The following is a 14,786-nucleotide window of genomic DNA, read 5'->3' as shown; positions in this document are numbered from 1 at the left end:
ATATTTGTGGAATATACTATCATATATATTCTATTCTAAACTATATTTTGTTGGTGTGTTTATCACACAGCTTTATATCATATCATATGATATATATTATATGATAATATATAATATTATATTACAGGCATTACATATTATATTATATTATATATTTTGTTGGTGTGTTTATCACACAGCTTTCCAGCTCTTAGACTGTCCCCTTCGCCCCCCCCAGCCTCCACCCCCTCAACATGGAAGCTGTCTGGGGGGGCATTATGCAAATCACAAGACAATTAGCATCTAGCAATCAGTTGGTTTCTGTCCCCATGGCTGTGTGGGACTGCATTGGGTTCATGCCTTGCTCCATCCAGCAATAAAGATCTGGGGCCAGGCTCAGGGTGACCCATGGTCAGGGCCGGGACTGCGCTTGCCACGTTCATGCAGCACCTGGCGCCTGGGCACTGGCAGCAACGCGCGTGCAATGGCTGCGGGGGGCTCTGAATCGGTGCCTGACACTGATGCCCTCAGCCAGCATCTGAGGCCAGTACCCGAGCGGGGCAGCTCCCAGCACAAACAGGGAGAGGGGCAGGTGGGAAGAGCCCCTGCTCTGCTGGGCACACGGGCAGCGCAAGGGTTACAGCGGAGCAGAGCCGGCGCCTGCCGCCCAGGTCCACCCGGGAGAGGAAACGTGCACAGGATCTGGAAATAGGAAAGGCCTGCATGGCCCCGCGCAGGGGAGCAGAGCGGAGCTGGGGCCCCAGTGCCACATCCCCGCACCCAGGGGGCGTTTGGATGGTCGAGGCTGGGGGGGGCACTGCCGGATTGCCCCCTGGGGATTCCCCCAAGCCCATAGCCCGTGGCTTGGATCAGGTGCTGCAGGGCAAATCCCATCACCTCGCGGGGATGGAGAAGGCAAGTGGCTTCTGCACAGGGCAGGACGAGGGCACGTGGGTCTCGAGATGCCCCGTGTCCTGGCCCCCCAGGCATCCCCGCACCCCACTGCCCCGGCCTGGCCCCCCTGCTGTAGGGGGCGTGGGAAAATCCAGTGCATCCTCCCCGCGCTGCGGCCATGGGGACGGGGCTCCGGAGGGATCGGGGGCTATCATGTGTTTCCATCCCAGGCACACCCCAGTGCCCAGCCCACAGCAGGGCTGCCAGGGGGGTGCTGGATCCTGGGGGCAGGGAAATCTCCTCTGCGCTCCAGCCGGACACTCGCCTGGTAACCCCAGGCAGACGCGGCTCATTGTTCCCGCTGTAAACAGGATGCGTCTCCGGCCTTCCTGTTTCCGACGGAACCAAAGCCCCCGCTGCCCGCAGCTGCAAGGGGCACTTGCCGTTGCCAGTGCTGTCCTTCCCTTCCTGCCCTAACCAGCGCCGTGGCAGGCTGGCACGTTGCACCCTGCCCTGACCCCCATTGCACAGCCCGCAGGACCCAGCCGGAGTGCGCAGCACCCCTGGACCAGAACTGCGGGGCTCTGCCCTGGCACAAGCGACCAGGCAGCGGGGTGCCAGGCCCGTCTCCAAAGTGCAACTGGGTTGGGGGGACGGGGGCGTGAGCCATGCCTGGTTCTCGGGGGTCCCGGCTGCAGGGCAAGCTGGACCCGGTTGCTGAGAGGGCGGAGGAGGCCGATGTGGCGGACACGGACGAGCAGGACATCCTGCGCTACGAGGAGCGCATCACGCAGCTGCTGGTGACCATCACCCACCTCCACAACAAGGTCGAGCGGCTGCAGCAGCGCGGAGCCAGGTACCGGCTGGAGGCTGCAGCCCCGTGGCCCGTTCACATGCCAGGGAGCAGCCCCAGCCCTGCGTGGGTCACCCCCTCTCCATAGGAGCCTCACTGGGCACCCCTCCTTCCCTAGGCAGCTGTGCTCGTCCCTGCTGCATCTTGCCCCCTCGACTGCCTGCGCACGGCCCCTAGCATCCAGCTGGCAGAGGGCGCCAAGGCTGCCACCTGCTCCATCACGGTGGCAGCATCCGATTCCTTAGCCCTGGTCTGAAGGCTGAGTCCTGCCTGCGTCATGTAGCAGGGACCTGGGTTTCCTCTTGGATGCCCAGCATGCGAAATGGGGGGGGAACAAAGCAGGGATTGTCTCCAGGGCCCCCCCTCGTGCCCACGGACTGGTACGGGCAGGGCTGACTTGGCCCTGCTGCCTTCTTGGCCTCTTGCCCCTCGGTAACTGGAGAAGAGGGCACGGTGTTTTACCTCCCTACACGCCTGCTCCGGTGAGCAGGACTTGGCTGCGCGTCCAGTGTCCTGGGAGTGGGGAGGTTGCTGGTTGTGGCCACGTTGGTCTAAGGACATGGGCAGTGGGTTGATGGGATCTCTTTTATTAGACCAACTCAATAGTTGGGGGAAAAAGTTCTTTGCAAGCTTTTGGGCACAAACACCCTTCTTGAGGCATCAGGAGACTGGGAGTGGGAACTCCCTCGGACCCCCTGGCTCCCAGGGTCTCCCCATCTCAGGGGGATCCATGTCCAGGCTGCTACCACCGCGATGGCTCTGGGGGACATGGAGTCCCGGTTATGGAGTCGGCCTCCCTCCCCCGGGGCTTGGGTGTCTTGCAGGGAGGACGAGGAGTACTCGGACCAGTGCTCAGAGTACACAGCCAGCCTGCCCAGGCATGCACCGCAGCCCCTGCCCCCCCAGCTCCCGCCCCCCAGAGAAGGTAAGGGGGGCTCTGCTAAGCCCCCTCTGTGCATCTTGCCAGGGCAGTGCCACCCAGGGCCGGAGCACTGGGTTCGGCCCCTCCCAGCTCCACCCCTGGACACAGCTGCGTGTTGGAGGGGGGGCTCTGCGGTGGCTCGTGCACCTACTCCACAGAGCCAGCCCCTCCCGGCTCAGGTGCCCGACTGGCCCCAGGACTCAGGGCATGCTCAGCCCCTGCGAGGGTCATGGTGCAGCACGGCCTTGGTGTAGCCTGGCTTAGCCCCTGGTCAGCCGGCTGGATGCAGGGGCCGGTGGTCCAGCCCTGATGATCTGGGGTCCTCTCCTGCCCCCAGCAATGGTCTGCGCATGCAGGGAACAAGGAGCAACATCCCCTTCCCGGCACAAAGATCCGCGCTGGGACTTGCACCTGGGTGACAGAGGGCAGAAGGGCACAGGCCCCCTCGCCTCCCTGCATCCCCTCTGCCCTTGCAGGCGTCGGCCCCGACATGTTCCTGGCCCTGCAGCAGGTGCTGGCATCTCTGGAGCACACCGTGTTCGCCCGGCGCCACTGCGCACTGCGGCTCGCTGGGGCTGGAGCGGAGACGGGCACGGGCGGCAAGGAGTGGGCCCAGGTGGTGGAGGTGAGTGGGTGCCAGGAGCCGCCCCCATCTTCCTGAGCCCCCAGCCCTGCCTGCAGCTCCCCACTTCCCACCTGCTTCCTGCAGCTCCATAGGGGCTCCCTCCTCCTGCAACAGGGCAGCTTGGCCCTTGCCTGGTCCTATGCCCAGGTGAGACCCCCAGCTCCTGGCATAGTGCAGCTGCCTCAAGGGCTCTGCTGTGTTTCTACAGACCCTGGAAGAGCTCGAGCGAGGCCTGGGGCTGTCCCCGGGGCTCGAGATGGCAGCTGTCCAGGCACCGGGGGAGAGGGTGGCTGAGCTGAGCCCAGAGCTTGGGGCAGCGGAGACCAGCTGGTATGGGAAGGAAGCGGCCACGCTGGCTGAGAGGAACATGGCGCTGCGGGCAACGCTGGGCAGCAAGGAACAGGAGCTGAGCCGTGCCCAGGTGACCCTGCAGGCTCTCCAGGAGGAGCGCGACAGGCTCCAGAGGAAGGTGGGTGGCACCGGGACGCCCCCTCCCCTGCCCACGGGGCATCTCAGCTGCCCCGGGCACGTGGGCACCTCTGGGGGGGACGACAGCAGGAGGCGGGGGAACCTACAGTCAGGTGCAGTGGGTCCAACATCAGCCCTCCTGAGACGGGCACTGGAGGCTCCGAGACCCATGCAGACCAGAGGGGACTGCCCCGGGAGCATCTGAGCAGGACCACCCAGCTCCAGGCACCGTGGTGATACCTGCGGTTTGGCCCCGAGGTGCCCTGCGTGCCAGGCTGGGCTCCCCCTGGTAAACACCACAGACAAAGCCGGCGCTCGAGCCATGCGGAGGGCAGCGCAGCGGTCTCGGTTGCTCACCGTTTCCTGTGGGAGAGCACCTGTGATGAGCCAGAGGGCGGCTGCCTGCCCTTTCCCGGCCTCAGGCGCAGGGTGGGCTTGGCCGTTCCTTCGGGGGAGCGGGGCTGCAGGCCCCCCAGGAAGCGGGCTGCTTACTGCCCCAGCTGAGCTGCCTCAGCTGCAGCTGTTGGGGTGACCGATGGGGCCTGAGGGCAGCAGGGACGTCTTGGTGTCAGTTGTGAGATCCTGATTGATTTGCCCAGGAGATTTCCTGGGGAGATCATGGTGCCTCTGCAGCAGCGGGGCAATGAGGCCCCTGCCCCTCTCTGCACAGGTCAAGGAGCTGCAGGATTCCCTCTACCAGCTCGAGACGCCCGGCCAGGCCTGGAGCCCTCCTGGCTCAGCCACCACCCCGATCAGGGAAGCTGGCAGCCCTGTTGGGGAAGGGGACCCCTGGCTGCTCCAGGTGAGGTCCTGGTCCCTCTTCCCCGGACTGTGGAAGACATTCACACCCCCGCCCCCAGGAAATCTGCTCCCATCCCTGGGGCCTGCTGGGCATCCTCTGCCCTGGGGACACACTCCAGCCACGTCTCCCTCAGGCCAGACAGAGCCACAACCCAGTGGCTGGAGTCTCCTGCAGCTGCAGCGGGGGCCACATGGCTGTGGCCAGCAAGAGGTCACTCCCGTGGTGTCTCCTTTAGGGTATGGTGCTGCAGTGCGTGCCCACCCAGAGGTCTCTGGTTACCCCCCACCCACGAACCAAGATGTTCAGCCCCCCCCTGCGGCCCCTGCACCAGCTCCAGCCCTGGGCTGCACAGACCTACCTTTGCTTGCTCCACAGGACCCACTGGCCAGGGCACAGAGCCTGCTCCAGTGCTTGAAGGACCACCCGGCCATGCAGCCCCTCTGCCGCCTCCTCCCCTCTGCCCCGGAGCTCTCCAGCAGGGAGCTGGATGACCAGCTGCAGCAGCTGCGAGGGTGAGGAAGGGACCAGCCATGCCCATCGAGACCAGAAAGGGCCGAGCATGACACAGTGTGTCCACCCACCCCTCCCCTCCCCTCCCAGTGCTAGCACTCAGGGAAACTAAGGCACGAAGCAGGGGGGATTCAGCCAACAGAAGCAGGCCCAGGAGTCCTGACACGCTGCATGGGCCCTGCCCCGCTACCCAGGGCTGTTAACCCCCGGCAAGCCAGACTGGGCCCTACTGGCAGCACCTTGCGCTCCCCCAGGTGCATCGAGCGGCTCAAGGGCCTGAACCACCTGCTCGCGGGCGCCCTGCAGGAGTGCAAGAGCGACTCAGAGCGGCTGAGCATGCTGCTGGGGCAGCACGAGTCCAACAGCACCGCCTTGCGCCTGGCCGCCCAGTGCAGGTGAGGGGCCGCGCCAGGCAGGGGGAGGCGGGGGCTGCCCGGGCTGCGGAGAGGGCTCAGGCCGCGCTCGGCTTGTCCCAACAGCGAGCACCGCATGGAGGCCTTGGAGGTGCTGCTAGCCCTGGCCAGGGCGAAGCTGGATGCTGGGGGGCACGCCCCAAGTGCAGGTGAGTCCAGGCAGACGGGCTCCTCCGTCCCTGCTCCAGCCCCAGGCTGGCAGCCGGAGCAGGGCATGCCATGGGGCCCCTGTGGGCAATGCCCAGCATGTGCCCTGCCCTGGCAGCCCCCGCGGAGCATGCTTCACAAGACGCGGCCGCCGTGCTGGCGGAGGCCAGAAGGTTCCTGGGCAGAGCGGAGCCTGACGGGCAGGAGGCAGCCGGCGAACCTGGCATGTGCGGACAGCAAAGGTACCTGGGCATCAGGGCATAGCAGGGCCAGCCCCTGGGGAGCAGGATGGAGCCCCCAAGCTCCTGCAAGCAACCCCGCTCCCAGTGCCGTCTCCCTGCCTGCCTCTGCAGCCCACCCAGCCCCAGGGAGGAGGAGGAGGAGGAGGAAGAGGGGGTGCTGCGGCAGTATCTCCGGCAGCTGCAGGCGGAGCAGGCGGCCGTGGAGGTCTCCCTGCTGGAGCTGGGCTGCTCTGGGCCCCCCGGTGCCGTGACCCGGCCCAGCGACGCCATTCGGGCCAAGGTGGAGAAAGCCGTCCAGGCGTCCCTGGCTGCCCTGCCTGGGGAGAGGCCCTGGCCGAAGCTGGACAAGACGCAGCTGCTGCAGGACCTGGCAGCCCTCCAGGTGGGTGGGCAGGCGATGGGGAGCAGGGCCAGCACCATGGCAGGGGCCCCGGACTCCTGGGTTGTATTCTGGGCACAGGTGGGGGGCTAGGGCAGGAGGCCCACGGTGTGAGTGAGCCAGGACACCGGGGTTCGGCCCTTGCTTTGGGAGGGGCGTGGGGAAGGCAGCCCCTGGCGCGGAGGTGAGGGAGGCCAGGACTCCTGGGCTCTCCAGCGGGGTCAGCGCCTCCTGCCTGTGCAGGAGTCCATGGCTGACGTGAAGACCCAGCTGCACCTGGCGGAGAAGGAGAAACGGGGCCTGGAGCTGGGCACCTACACGCTCGGCGCGCAGGAGGCTGCCTACCTGCTGCTCATCGAGCATCTGCAGCGGGAGCGGGACGCGGGCTCCGGCCCCGCCAGCTCTGGCAGCAGCACCAGCGAGGGCAGCACGGGCAGCAGCGGGGCAGGGGTAAGCACCCAGCTGCTCGCACCAGGGACCACCCCCCAGTCCCAGGGGCATCCATGGCACCCTCCACCCCAGGACCCTGCAGGGATGGGGGTGCTTGCAGGCACCCGGCCCTATCTGCTGCTGGAGCCCCTGCCCAGCTCATGGTCTGTGGCTGGGCTTGCTCTAGGAGGCTGAGGGCTGGAAGGCGGCTGCCGTGGCACCCCGAAGCCCCCAGGACCTGGAGAGGATGACGCTGGAGCTGGCCAGCGCGCTGGATCGGTGAGCAGCTGCCCCCTCCACCACATTTGCTAATGCCACCCCAGGGTCCCTAGCAGCACCAGGCCTGCCACCCCCTTGTCCGAGCCCCTGCAGCACGGCTATGCTGGGCACGGCCGGGGCAGCTGAGTAAGGCGGGTCTTGGGCGTGGGCTGGGAAGCGGGAGGGATAAGGGGCAGGGGGGCTCTTCCCAGCAGGATCAGTGCCACCCTCTGGGTCACCCGGCAGGAGCAAGGTGCTGCAGGACCAAGCCCAGGTGCTGGCGGCCTCCCTGGAGCAGCTCAGCGTGGCCAGCCGGGTGCAGCAGGCCCAGTGCACCGGCCTCGCCAGAGACTTCTTCCAGGCGCACAGGTGGGGAGCGCGGCAGCATTGCCCCCTCTTCAGTCAGGAGCACCAGCCCCTCCGGCTGCAGCAGCCTCTGCCCCGCTGCCGGGGAGCCGAGGCAGCGCCCGGGCAAGGGGCATCCTCACCTGCACCTCTCCGTGCCTGGGGCAGCTCTCCAGGGTCCCTGGGAGATGGGGGCAGCTAGGAGAGTGGAGCCAGGTGTCCTGGCTTCCCATGCCTTGTCCCCTAGCCCCCCTGCCAGAGGTGTCCTGACCTCCCACTCCGCTGTGCCCCCTCTCCCCGCAGCGCACTGGTGCTGGCCTACCGGGGCGCCCGCAGGAAGCAGGAGGCCCAGCTACGGCGCCTGGAAGCCCAGACGGGCGCCATGGGCGAGCGGCAGGCACAGCAGGCACACGCGCTTGCCCAGCGCATCCGGGCTCTGGAGGAGCAGCGTGCGGCCGGCGCCGAGACCTGCATCTAGGCTGGGGGGGCCCTCTCCATGGCCACGGGGCCACCGCCTCCTCCGTGACTGCGGCGGGGTCCGCGAGATGTTGAGTTTTCGGCGTAGAAAGCCCACCCCATAGCCCTGCTCCCCAGCGCTGCAGCTGCTGATCCCCGTGGACTCCGGGCCCAGGCTGGAGAGTAAAGCCGTGCTGGAAGGCTGCTCGGGTCCTTTTGCTTCCTCCTAATGTAGTTGGACGCCGCAGGGCACGTGCCAGGGGCACCGCGCCCCCCCTTGGAGCACAGCCAGGCCCAGGGGGCCGGGGCAGATGCCCGCAGACCCCCCTACCCTAAGGGGCAGCGGGCCGTTGGCTCCTTGCACCCAGGCTGCAGAGGGGAGGTCTCTGCCCAGGGCAGGTGCTGCATTTACCCTCCCCAGATGTGGGGTGCCAGCGTGGGGCAGGGGAGGGCCCCACTGCAAACGGGTCCAGGCACACAAAGGTGCCGCGTCTGCATCTTCTCCTCCGATCCCCAGATGCAAGGGGGCTGCGGCCGCAGGGAAGCCAGCTGAGCCCAGCGGCCCAGACGGTCCCAGGGGCCTCGCGGGAGACGCAGCAGACACCAAGCGGGCCCCGCTGCATGGGCTGGCTCCCAGCCACCACCCCAGCGCTGCTGCCCATGGAGAGGTGGGTCAGGGCGGTCACTGCAGCTGCCCCTTCCTCCCCCTCCGCGACCGGCTCCAGAGCTGCTCCTGCAGTGGTGACGGGGGCTGGAGGGCAGGAGACATGACCCCCCGGTCTTGCACGGCTGCCCCCACATTGGGGGGACCTGAGAGCAAGGCTCATATGCTGGGAACAAAGACCGTCCCCCCACGGCCGCCTCCCTCCGCCCCATATCTCATGGGCGCAGGTGAAGACATTTTTCCCCCTGACAGTGGGATCAAAGGTGACTGTGGCGGGAGGGCCTCATGCATATTCATGAGAGCAGACAGGCAGGGACCCTGCTGCGGGGCGGTGGTGCTGAGAGCAGGGTGGGGGGAGGCCTGCGTGCCAGTGCGTGTATGCTTGCATGCGTGTGTGCATGCCTAGGGCCCCCCAGGGAGACCCCAAGCCCAGGGCCAGAGCTGGGGGGGATTGTTGGTGCTTCATCTCCCACAGAGAAGCCAACTCCCTGGATGCCCCCCCACCCAGGCTTGCCCTTGCTCAGAGCCCTGGAGCCAGGCTGGGGGCATCTCCCCAGCCCGGTGCACGTCCTTCTCCCAGCACCAAAGACCCGGCGGTTGAGGGTCACAATGCCGGGGTCAGGGGGCAGCTGGCCGGAAGCCCGAGCTTTGATATAGAGACACAGGAAGGGGCAGCAGGGAGGTGATCGTGTGCTGCGGACCAGGACAAGCCCCCAGCTGACCCAGTGGGGAGGGTGGATGCCCGTGTACAAGGTGTCCTGGCTGGGCCGCAGGCCTTGGCGTGCCTGCGAGGAGCGGGTCCCGCACAGGGGCCCCTGCAGGCTGCAGTGGGGCATGCATATGCAGCAGCCCGCGGCCCCAGCGCATGGCCTGACCCATTGTCTGTGCCGCCAGCCCCCTCCCCTGCCCCCATGTTGGCCCTTTCTTTTCTCTCCGCCTTCACCGCCTCCCCAGGTGGAGGTTTCCCAGGGGATGCCCCCCCTCCTGCAACAGCCGTGGCAGGGCTGACCCACAGGTTGAAGGTCAGGGCTCTGCACTCAGGCCCCCTTTCAGATTCAAATGGGGCCCCCGAGCGCGGCGAGCCGGGGTCAGGCTTCACCGAGAGCACAATGAATGGGCCGGGGCGGCTGATGCGGCTCCCAGCCGCCCCAGGCCCCTGGCCTCCCGGCGGGGGGCAGGATGGGGCAGCAGGGCGGAACAGCCCCTTGCCCTCCCGTGAGCTGCCCCCCCACGCAAACCCTGGGGGAAGTTTGTTGCCTTGCGGGAACGGCTGCCGGCACAGAGATGCGGCCACCTCTGGGGTGGGACACCACCAGCAGCATGGCGGAGCAATGGGGCAGGGCCAGCAGGGGCCATGCTGGGCTTGGCGGGTGGCTGAGCTTGCCCGCAAGCCCCAGGTCACCAAGCTCTGCTTCCTGAGCCTCACCCAGTGCTACCCCCAAGCCCTGCTGCTGCCCACTGGACCAGCCAGACCCCTTCAGCCATCCCCCAGCAGGGCCTCTGCCCTCCAGGGACCCACCCAGCTGCAGGGCCAAAGCAGCAGAGAGACCAGGTGTCCCTCCCAGGGCAAAGAGCACTGACACGTCCTAGGCCGTTTGCACGCATGGGGTGGGGTGGAGGTCACACCCAGGAGAGCACTGCCTTGGCAGCGGCATCTCGCCTTTGGTAACACCGGGCACCAGGCACAGCCCCGCCTGGGCCCTGGGCAGGGCAAGCTGGGGCAGCAGGCACAGCACTGGAGGGCAGAAGGGGAGAGAGACTGCATGTGCATGTGTGTGCACCCAAGCCTGCGGGGCTGTGTGCAAGTTGGTGACACAGTGTGAGTGTGCATATCCCAGGGACAGCTGGGCACACGAACACCCACGTTCTGCTTGGAATATGCATGCCCGTGCACGTGGCGGCCTGCTCCCTGCACACGTGTGTGCCCCTCCACAGGCTGGGAGCATGCCTGTGTGTGCATGCATGTGCGGGGGCCAGGCCAAGGCTGCAGCGCGGTGGGGAAGGTCACGGGCCCTGCCCTGGCTGAGGAATGCGATTCCTGTTGGCTCCGGCTCCGGGCAGCCTGGGACGCGCCCGCACCTGGCAGATGTCTCATGGCAACCCGGGGCTCGGAGCGCGGCCCCCCTCACCCGCGGCTGCGCTTCCGCCCAGCAAGGTCAAATGTTAAGGCGGGCGCGCGGGATGGGGAGGGCAGAGGTCACGGCTCCAGGGGGAGGGGGTGGGGGCCAGAGACATGCCAGGGGCTACGAGACCCTCCCCAGAGCATCCTGCCCCCCACCCCCAGCCCACGAGACCGCTGGGCTTGGAAGCATAACTCGAACTCGGGGCCTGAGATGCAGGGGCGGGCGGGTCCGAGTCACGACTTGCCGGAGGTGCCTAGTGTTTGCGCTCAGGAGCCCCCCGAGAAGCCAAGCAAGGGTTGGGGGGCACTTCCCATGAGCACAGACACCACAGAGAGTGCTAGGAGCAAGCAGACCCGGGAAAGGGCAAGGAATGGCCCCGTCGTGCTGCAACTAGGGCCCGCTTCATCCCCTGCCCCCCTGGCAGCAGGGTAGGGAGCAGCTGCAAGATTCCCCTGGGGCCACCATAAACCATCCGTCTCCGTGACAGGTCGGCTGCCCCTCGGCCAGCGCGGAGCAGTGCAGGGTGACCCCGTCAAGCCGCTGCTTGCAGGGAGGGTGGGAGGTGCCAGGCGGGGACTGATTTGCTGCGGGACAGCCAGGGAATGTCAAGCACTTCCCTGCTTCCCTCCCCAGCCCCAGCACTCCCCGAAGGGGCGCCGCCAGGACACCCCCGCGACAGGGGCTGAACCCCGGCAGGAAAAACCCCTTTGTGGGGCACATACCCACCAACACCAGCTGCAAGGGCCATGGAGCAGGAGCAGGAGCCGGGTCCATCCCCCCAGGAGAGAACCCTTAGGGCATGCATGCATGTGCACATGCGTGTGCACGTGTCTGCATGCATACATGGTGTGTGTGTGTGGGTGTGCACATGAGTATGGAGGCCCACGCCATGCATGAGCTGTGTGTGGGTACGCGTGTACCCATGTGTGCGAGACAGGGGTCTGAGTGATGCTGGTGCCAAGGGGGCACAGATCCCAGCCCTTCCCCTCTCCCTCCCTATCCTCCTTCCTGCTTCTTTGGCCTTGGCTGAGCGAGGGCCCCAGGGGCAGGGCACTGGAAACCTGAGCCTGAAACTGCTGGTGTCCTCTCCGTCACAGCCCAACAACTACCTCCCCTCCCGCTCCCGAGGGCAGAGCAGCCCTGGGAGCGAAGCCCAGGCCCCTTTCATTTCCCACAGCTCCAAATGCCTGAGCAGGGAGCAAGCAACACCGCCTCCCCATACACCCCCCCGGCCCAGCACAGGCAAGCTGCAGCTCTCCAGGGAGACCCCTGCCCAGCACACAGCCCCAGGGTGGAGCGAGGGCCTGCTTGCTCTGTCCCATTGCTCCGCCATGCTGCTGGCTGTGTCCCACCCCAGAGGTGGCCGCATCTCGCAGGCAAGCTGCAGCTCTCCAGGGAGACCCCTGCCCAGCACACAGCTCGGGGGGAGCAAGGATCAGTCCTGGGGGAAGGAGACAGTTTGCAAAACGCTGGCATGGCAGTGTTGCTGTTTGGGGAGGAATTGGTTGGCCTGGGGAACCCAGAGCTGAGGACCGTGCCCCAGTGCCTGGCTGCGGCTAGGCCCGTGCTGCAGGCAGGAACTGGTCTGTCCTGTTCTCTGGCCGGTGCAGGCAGGACTCCAGGTGCTTCACACCCTCAGGCATCTCTGCGCTAGAGCTTTGCACCCCTGACCTCCTCCCCCTTGGCCTGCTTGCCAGGCCTTGTCTGCTCACAAGCCGCTCATTTTATTTGGGGGGCACCTTTGTGGGTCTGGAGCAAGGGGGAGCAACCCGCTAGTGGAGATCCCGGGGGTTGGCATGCCTCCGCGCCCCGAGGAATGCGATGCCGCGGCATCTGCCCTGCCGAAGGCCTGAACAAAACAACAAGAACAACAAAAGCCCCCCTCTCCCACCCCACCCCCCGTGGCAGCCCGAGCCACTGAGCAGCCCCTTTGTGCTGCCAGGTGCCGGGGGAGAGGACTGCCTCCGCAGAGCAGCCGCCCTCGCCAACTGGACACCAATGTCAAAACAAACAGGGCGGGGGGCGCGGAGAAGATCTGATTTCTTCCTTTGTTCCAGGTTTATTATTTTTAGGAGGGGGGGGGGACGGTGGGAACCTGGGGACCGGCCCATAAATCATGCTGACAGCAGCACGGAGAAGGGGCTGCCTGCTCCTGCCATCCCAGTCCTGTCAGCAGAGAGGCTAGAGCCTGCTCCCCAAAACCCCCCTCTCCCCAACCCGCCCCCAAACGTGGCCATCTTGCCCTTGGCAAGCAAAAAGATGCCCCCCTAGGTTTTGGGGCTTTCTTGCTTTGCAGAGGGGGGTCCAGCCCTGCAGGATCAGGCGGCTCCTGTGCTCTCCGTGGGCTCCCCCCTGCCCGGGGCGGGCACTAACACGGCACCCACCTGCACCACTTCTCCGTCGCCAGGGCCCAGCTGGGCATCTGCCCCCACTAACAATTCGGGGCAGCGCAGCAAGGCCAGCTCTGCCCGGCTCCCCAGCCCCAGCAGGCTGGAGGCTACCTTAACATCTCCACCTTAAGCCCGGCGCGGCCTGCTCAGCGCTGTAGCTTGCAGGCAGCGCAGAGGCTCCCCTCTGCCCGAGCAGGTGTCTGGTTAAAAAGGAGCTTTTATTCCTGCTCGGAGCCATTGCTCAGCCGGGCGCTGGCTGCGGCCTGGGCCTGCCGTTGCACGGAGGTTGTGAAAGCCAAGGGCGCTGGCGGGGGGGGGGCTGTGCAAGCTGCTCTCTTCCTGTGCCCTTCAAGCCTGACCCTCCCCTCCGCCGGCCAGCTCAGCCGCACGTCCTGTCTGCTTCTGCTCCAGCAGCGCTAGAGGCCCCGGCTGCCAGGCAGGGCCTGCCATGCCGGGCACTGCCCAATGCCCACCTCCCTGCGGCAGAGCGGGGGGAGCACGGGAGGGGGCAGGGAGATGTGCAAGGTCACACACCCTGTGGGAAAATCCCGGCCTCTGCCGCCAAGGCCAGAGCAGCGCCCAGAGGCGACGTGGAAGGCGGTGCCACGGGGGGACCTGCTCCCCGCTCACCCCCTTCCCTTGTCGGTGATTCGCAGTTAATTATTAATGGGTCAGCAGGATGCAGAACGAGCTGCCATCCTTCACCTTGCCCCTGCTCCCGCAGGACTCGCAGCTGATTTGTTCCGAACAAGGTTTTCCTAACCAAATTAAAACCGGTGTGCGCCAGCTAATTAGCAAGCCCGTCTTTGCAGCCGGCCACCTCCATGGCTGCTCACCCGCAGCCCCACTCGCTGCGGGCAAGTCCTTGGGGGGGGACTGCTCTGCACCAGCTCCACCCTGGGCACTGTGCTGACACGGGCCTTGCCCGGCAGAGGCGCGGGCCTGGAGACTTGTGCTCCTTCTAGCCGCTGCGAGATCCCACGGGGGTTTCTTTTTCTCTTTGCACGAGGAGGGCATTGTAATCCCCGAGTCCTGGCTGCCGTCCAAGCGGGGGTAATTACTTTCTGCCTCCCTAGACCAGCTCTGCTGGAATCCTAGCGCGACGCAGCCTAGCTGCCGCTGCGAGCGAGACAGATGCCGCCTTCTGCTTCAGAGGTGGCTGCATTTCAGGGCTGGCTGCAACGATCCTGGCCCGGCTGCGGAGAGCAGCCTGGCCGCCAGGGAAGATGCAGCCATCAGCGAGAGACCCTCCAAAAGCCACCGAGCTGCTCTGCTGCGGAGGCCTGGCGTGGGCTGGCAGCTGCCCCAATGCACCGGGGGTGTTTGTGGGAACCAGTCGGGGCCAAGGCGCAGTATCGCGTCTCAGCCAAAGTGAAGCACGTTGCCGGACCCCAGCTCCAAGGCTGCTGGATCGCGACAGCCCACTCGCCACGTGGGGGAAGTGCCACGGCATCCCGCAAAGCCTGCCCGTAACGTGGCGGGTTCTGTCCTGCGGCACCAGAGGAGGCAGGAGACCCCGACCCGGCTCCTGGCCCTGCTGCAGCATCGCGGGCTAGCCACTGCCTCTGGCCCGCACCCACCTCGGCCTTCCGAGGGGTCCCAGGGACGGCTAGTGGCCCTCATGGGAGCCTGGGAACGGGGATAGCCCTGGCCACCCCCTAACCCTGAGAACGAGCCTGGGAATGGAAGATACCCCCAGCCACCCACTAGTCCTGGGATCGGAGCCTGGGAACGGGGGACCCCCCCAACGCTGGGAACGGGGGATGCCCCGGGCACCCCTTAACCCCGGGAAGGAGCCGGGAGCGGGGGATTCCCCCAGCCCGGGAAGCAGCCGGGAGCGGGGCCGCCCCGAGCGGCCGGGCCGGGCCGGGCCGGGGCTCCGGGCGG

General features: G+C 66.6%; 1 protein-coding gene across 2 annotated transcripts; it reads left to right on the top strand.

The window, feature by feature from the left end:
• Positions 1 to 1,439: 1,439 nt before the first annotated feature.
• USHBP1 (USH1 protein network component harmonin binding protein 1) lies at positions 1,440 to 7,926 on the top strand. Of its 2 annotated transcripts, XM_019504579.1 has the most exons (14): positions 1,440 to 1,729; positions 2,551 to 2,651; positions 3,125 to 3,273; positions 3,482 to 3,742; positions 4,412 to 4,543; positions 4,919 to 5,055; positions 5,308 to 5,448; positions 5,533 to 5,615; positions 5,732 to 5,855; positions 5,967 to 6,237; positions 6,478 to 6,684; positions 6,851 to 6,942; positions 7,168 to 7,290; positions 7,570 to 7,926. In XM_019504579.1, exons 1-14 carry the CDS (start codon positions 1,542 to 1,544, stop codon positions 7,742 to 7,744), a joined length of 2,184 nt encoding a protein of 727 aa, XP_019360124.1. In that variant the 5' UTR covers positions 1,440 to 1,541; the 3' UTR covers positions 7,745 to 7,926. The 2 variants fall into 2 exon arrangements, with proteins under 2 accessions (XP_019360124.1, XP_019360120.1); XM_019504575.1 differs by having other exon boundaries at positions 4,412 to 5,055.
• Positions 7,927 to 14,786: the final 6,860 nt, after the last annotated feature.

The sequence above is a fragment of the Gavialis gangeticus genome, unplaced genomic scaffold, assembly GCF_001723915.1.
Source record: "Gavialis gangeticus isolate Ggan-Ray unplaced genomic scaffold, GavGan_comp1, whole genome shotgun sequence".
Taxonomy (NCBI): domain Eukaryota; kingdom Metazoa; phylum Chordata; order Crocodylia; family Gavialidae; genus Gavialis; species Gavialis gangeticus.
The sequence above is the reverse complement of the archived record's forward strand: the minus strand, read 5'-3'. Positions and strand labels throughout refer to the sequence as shown.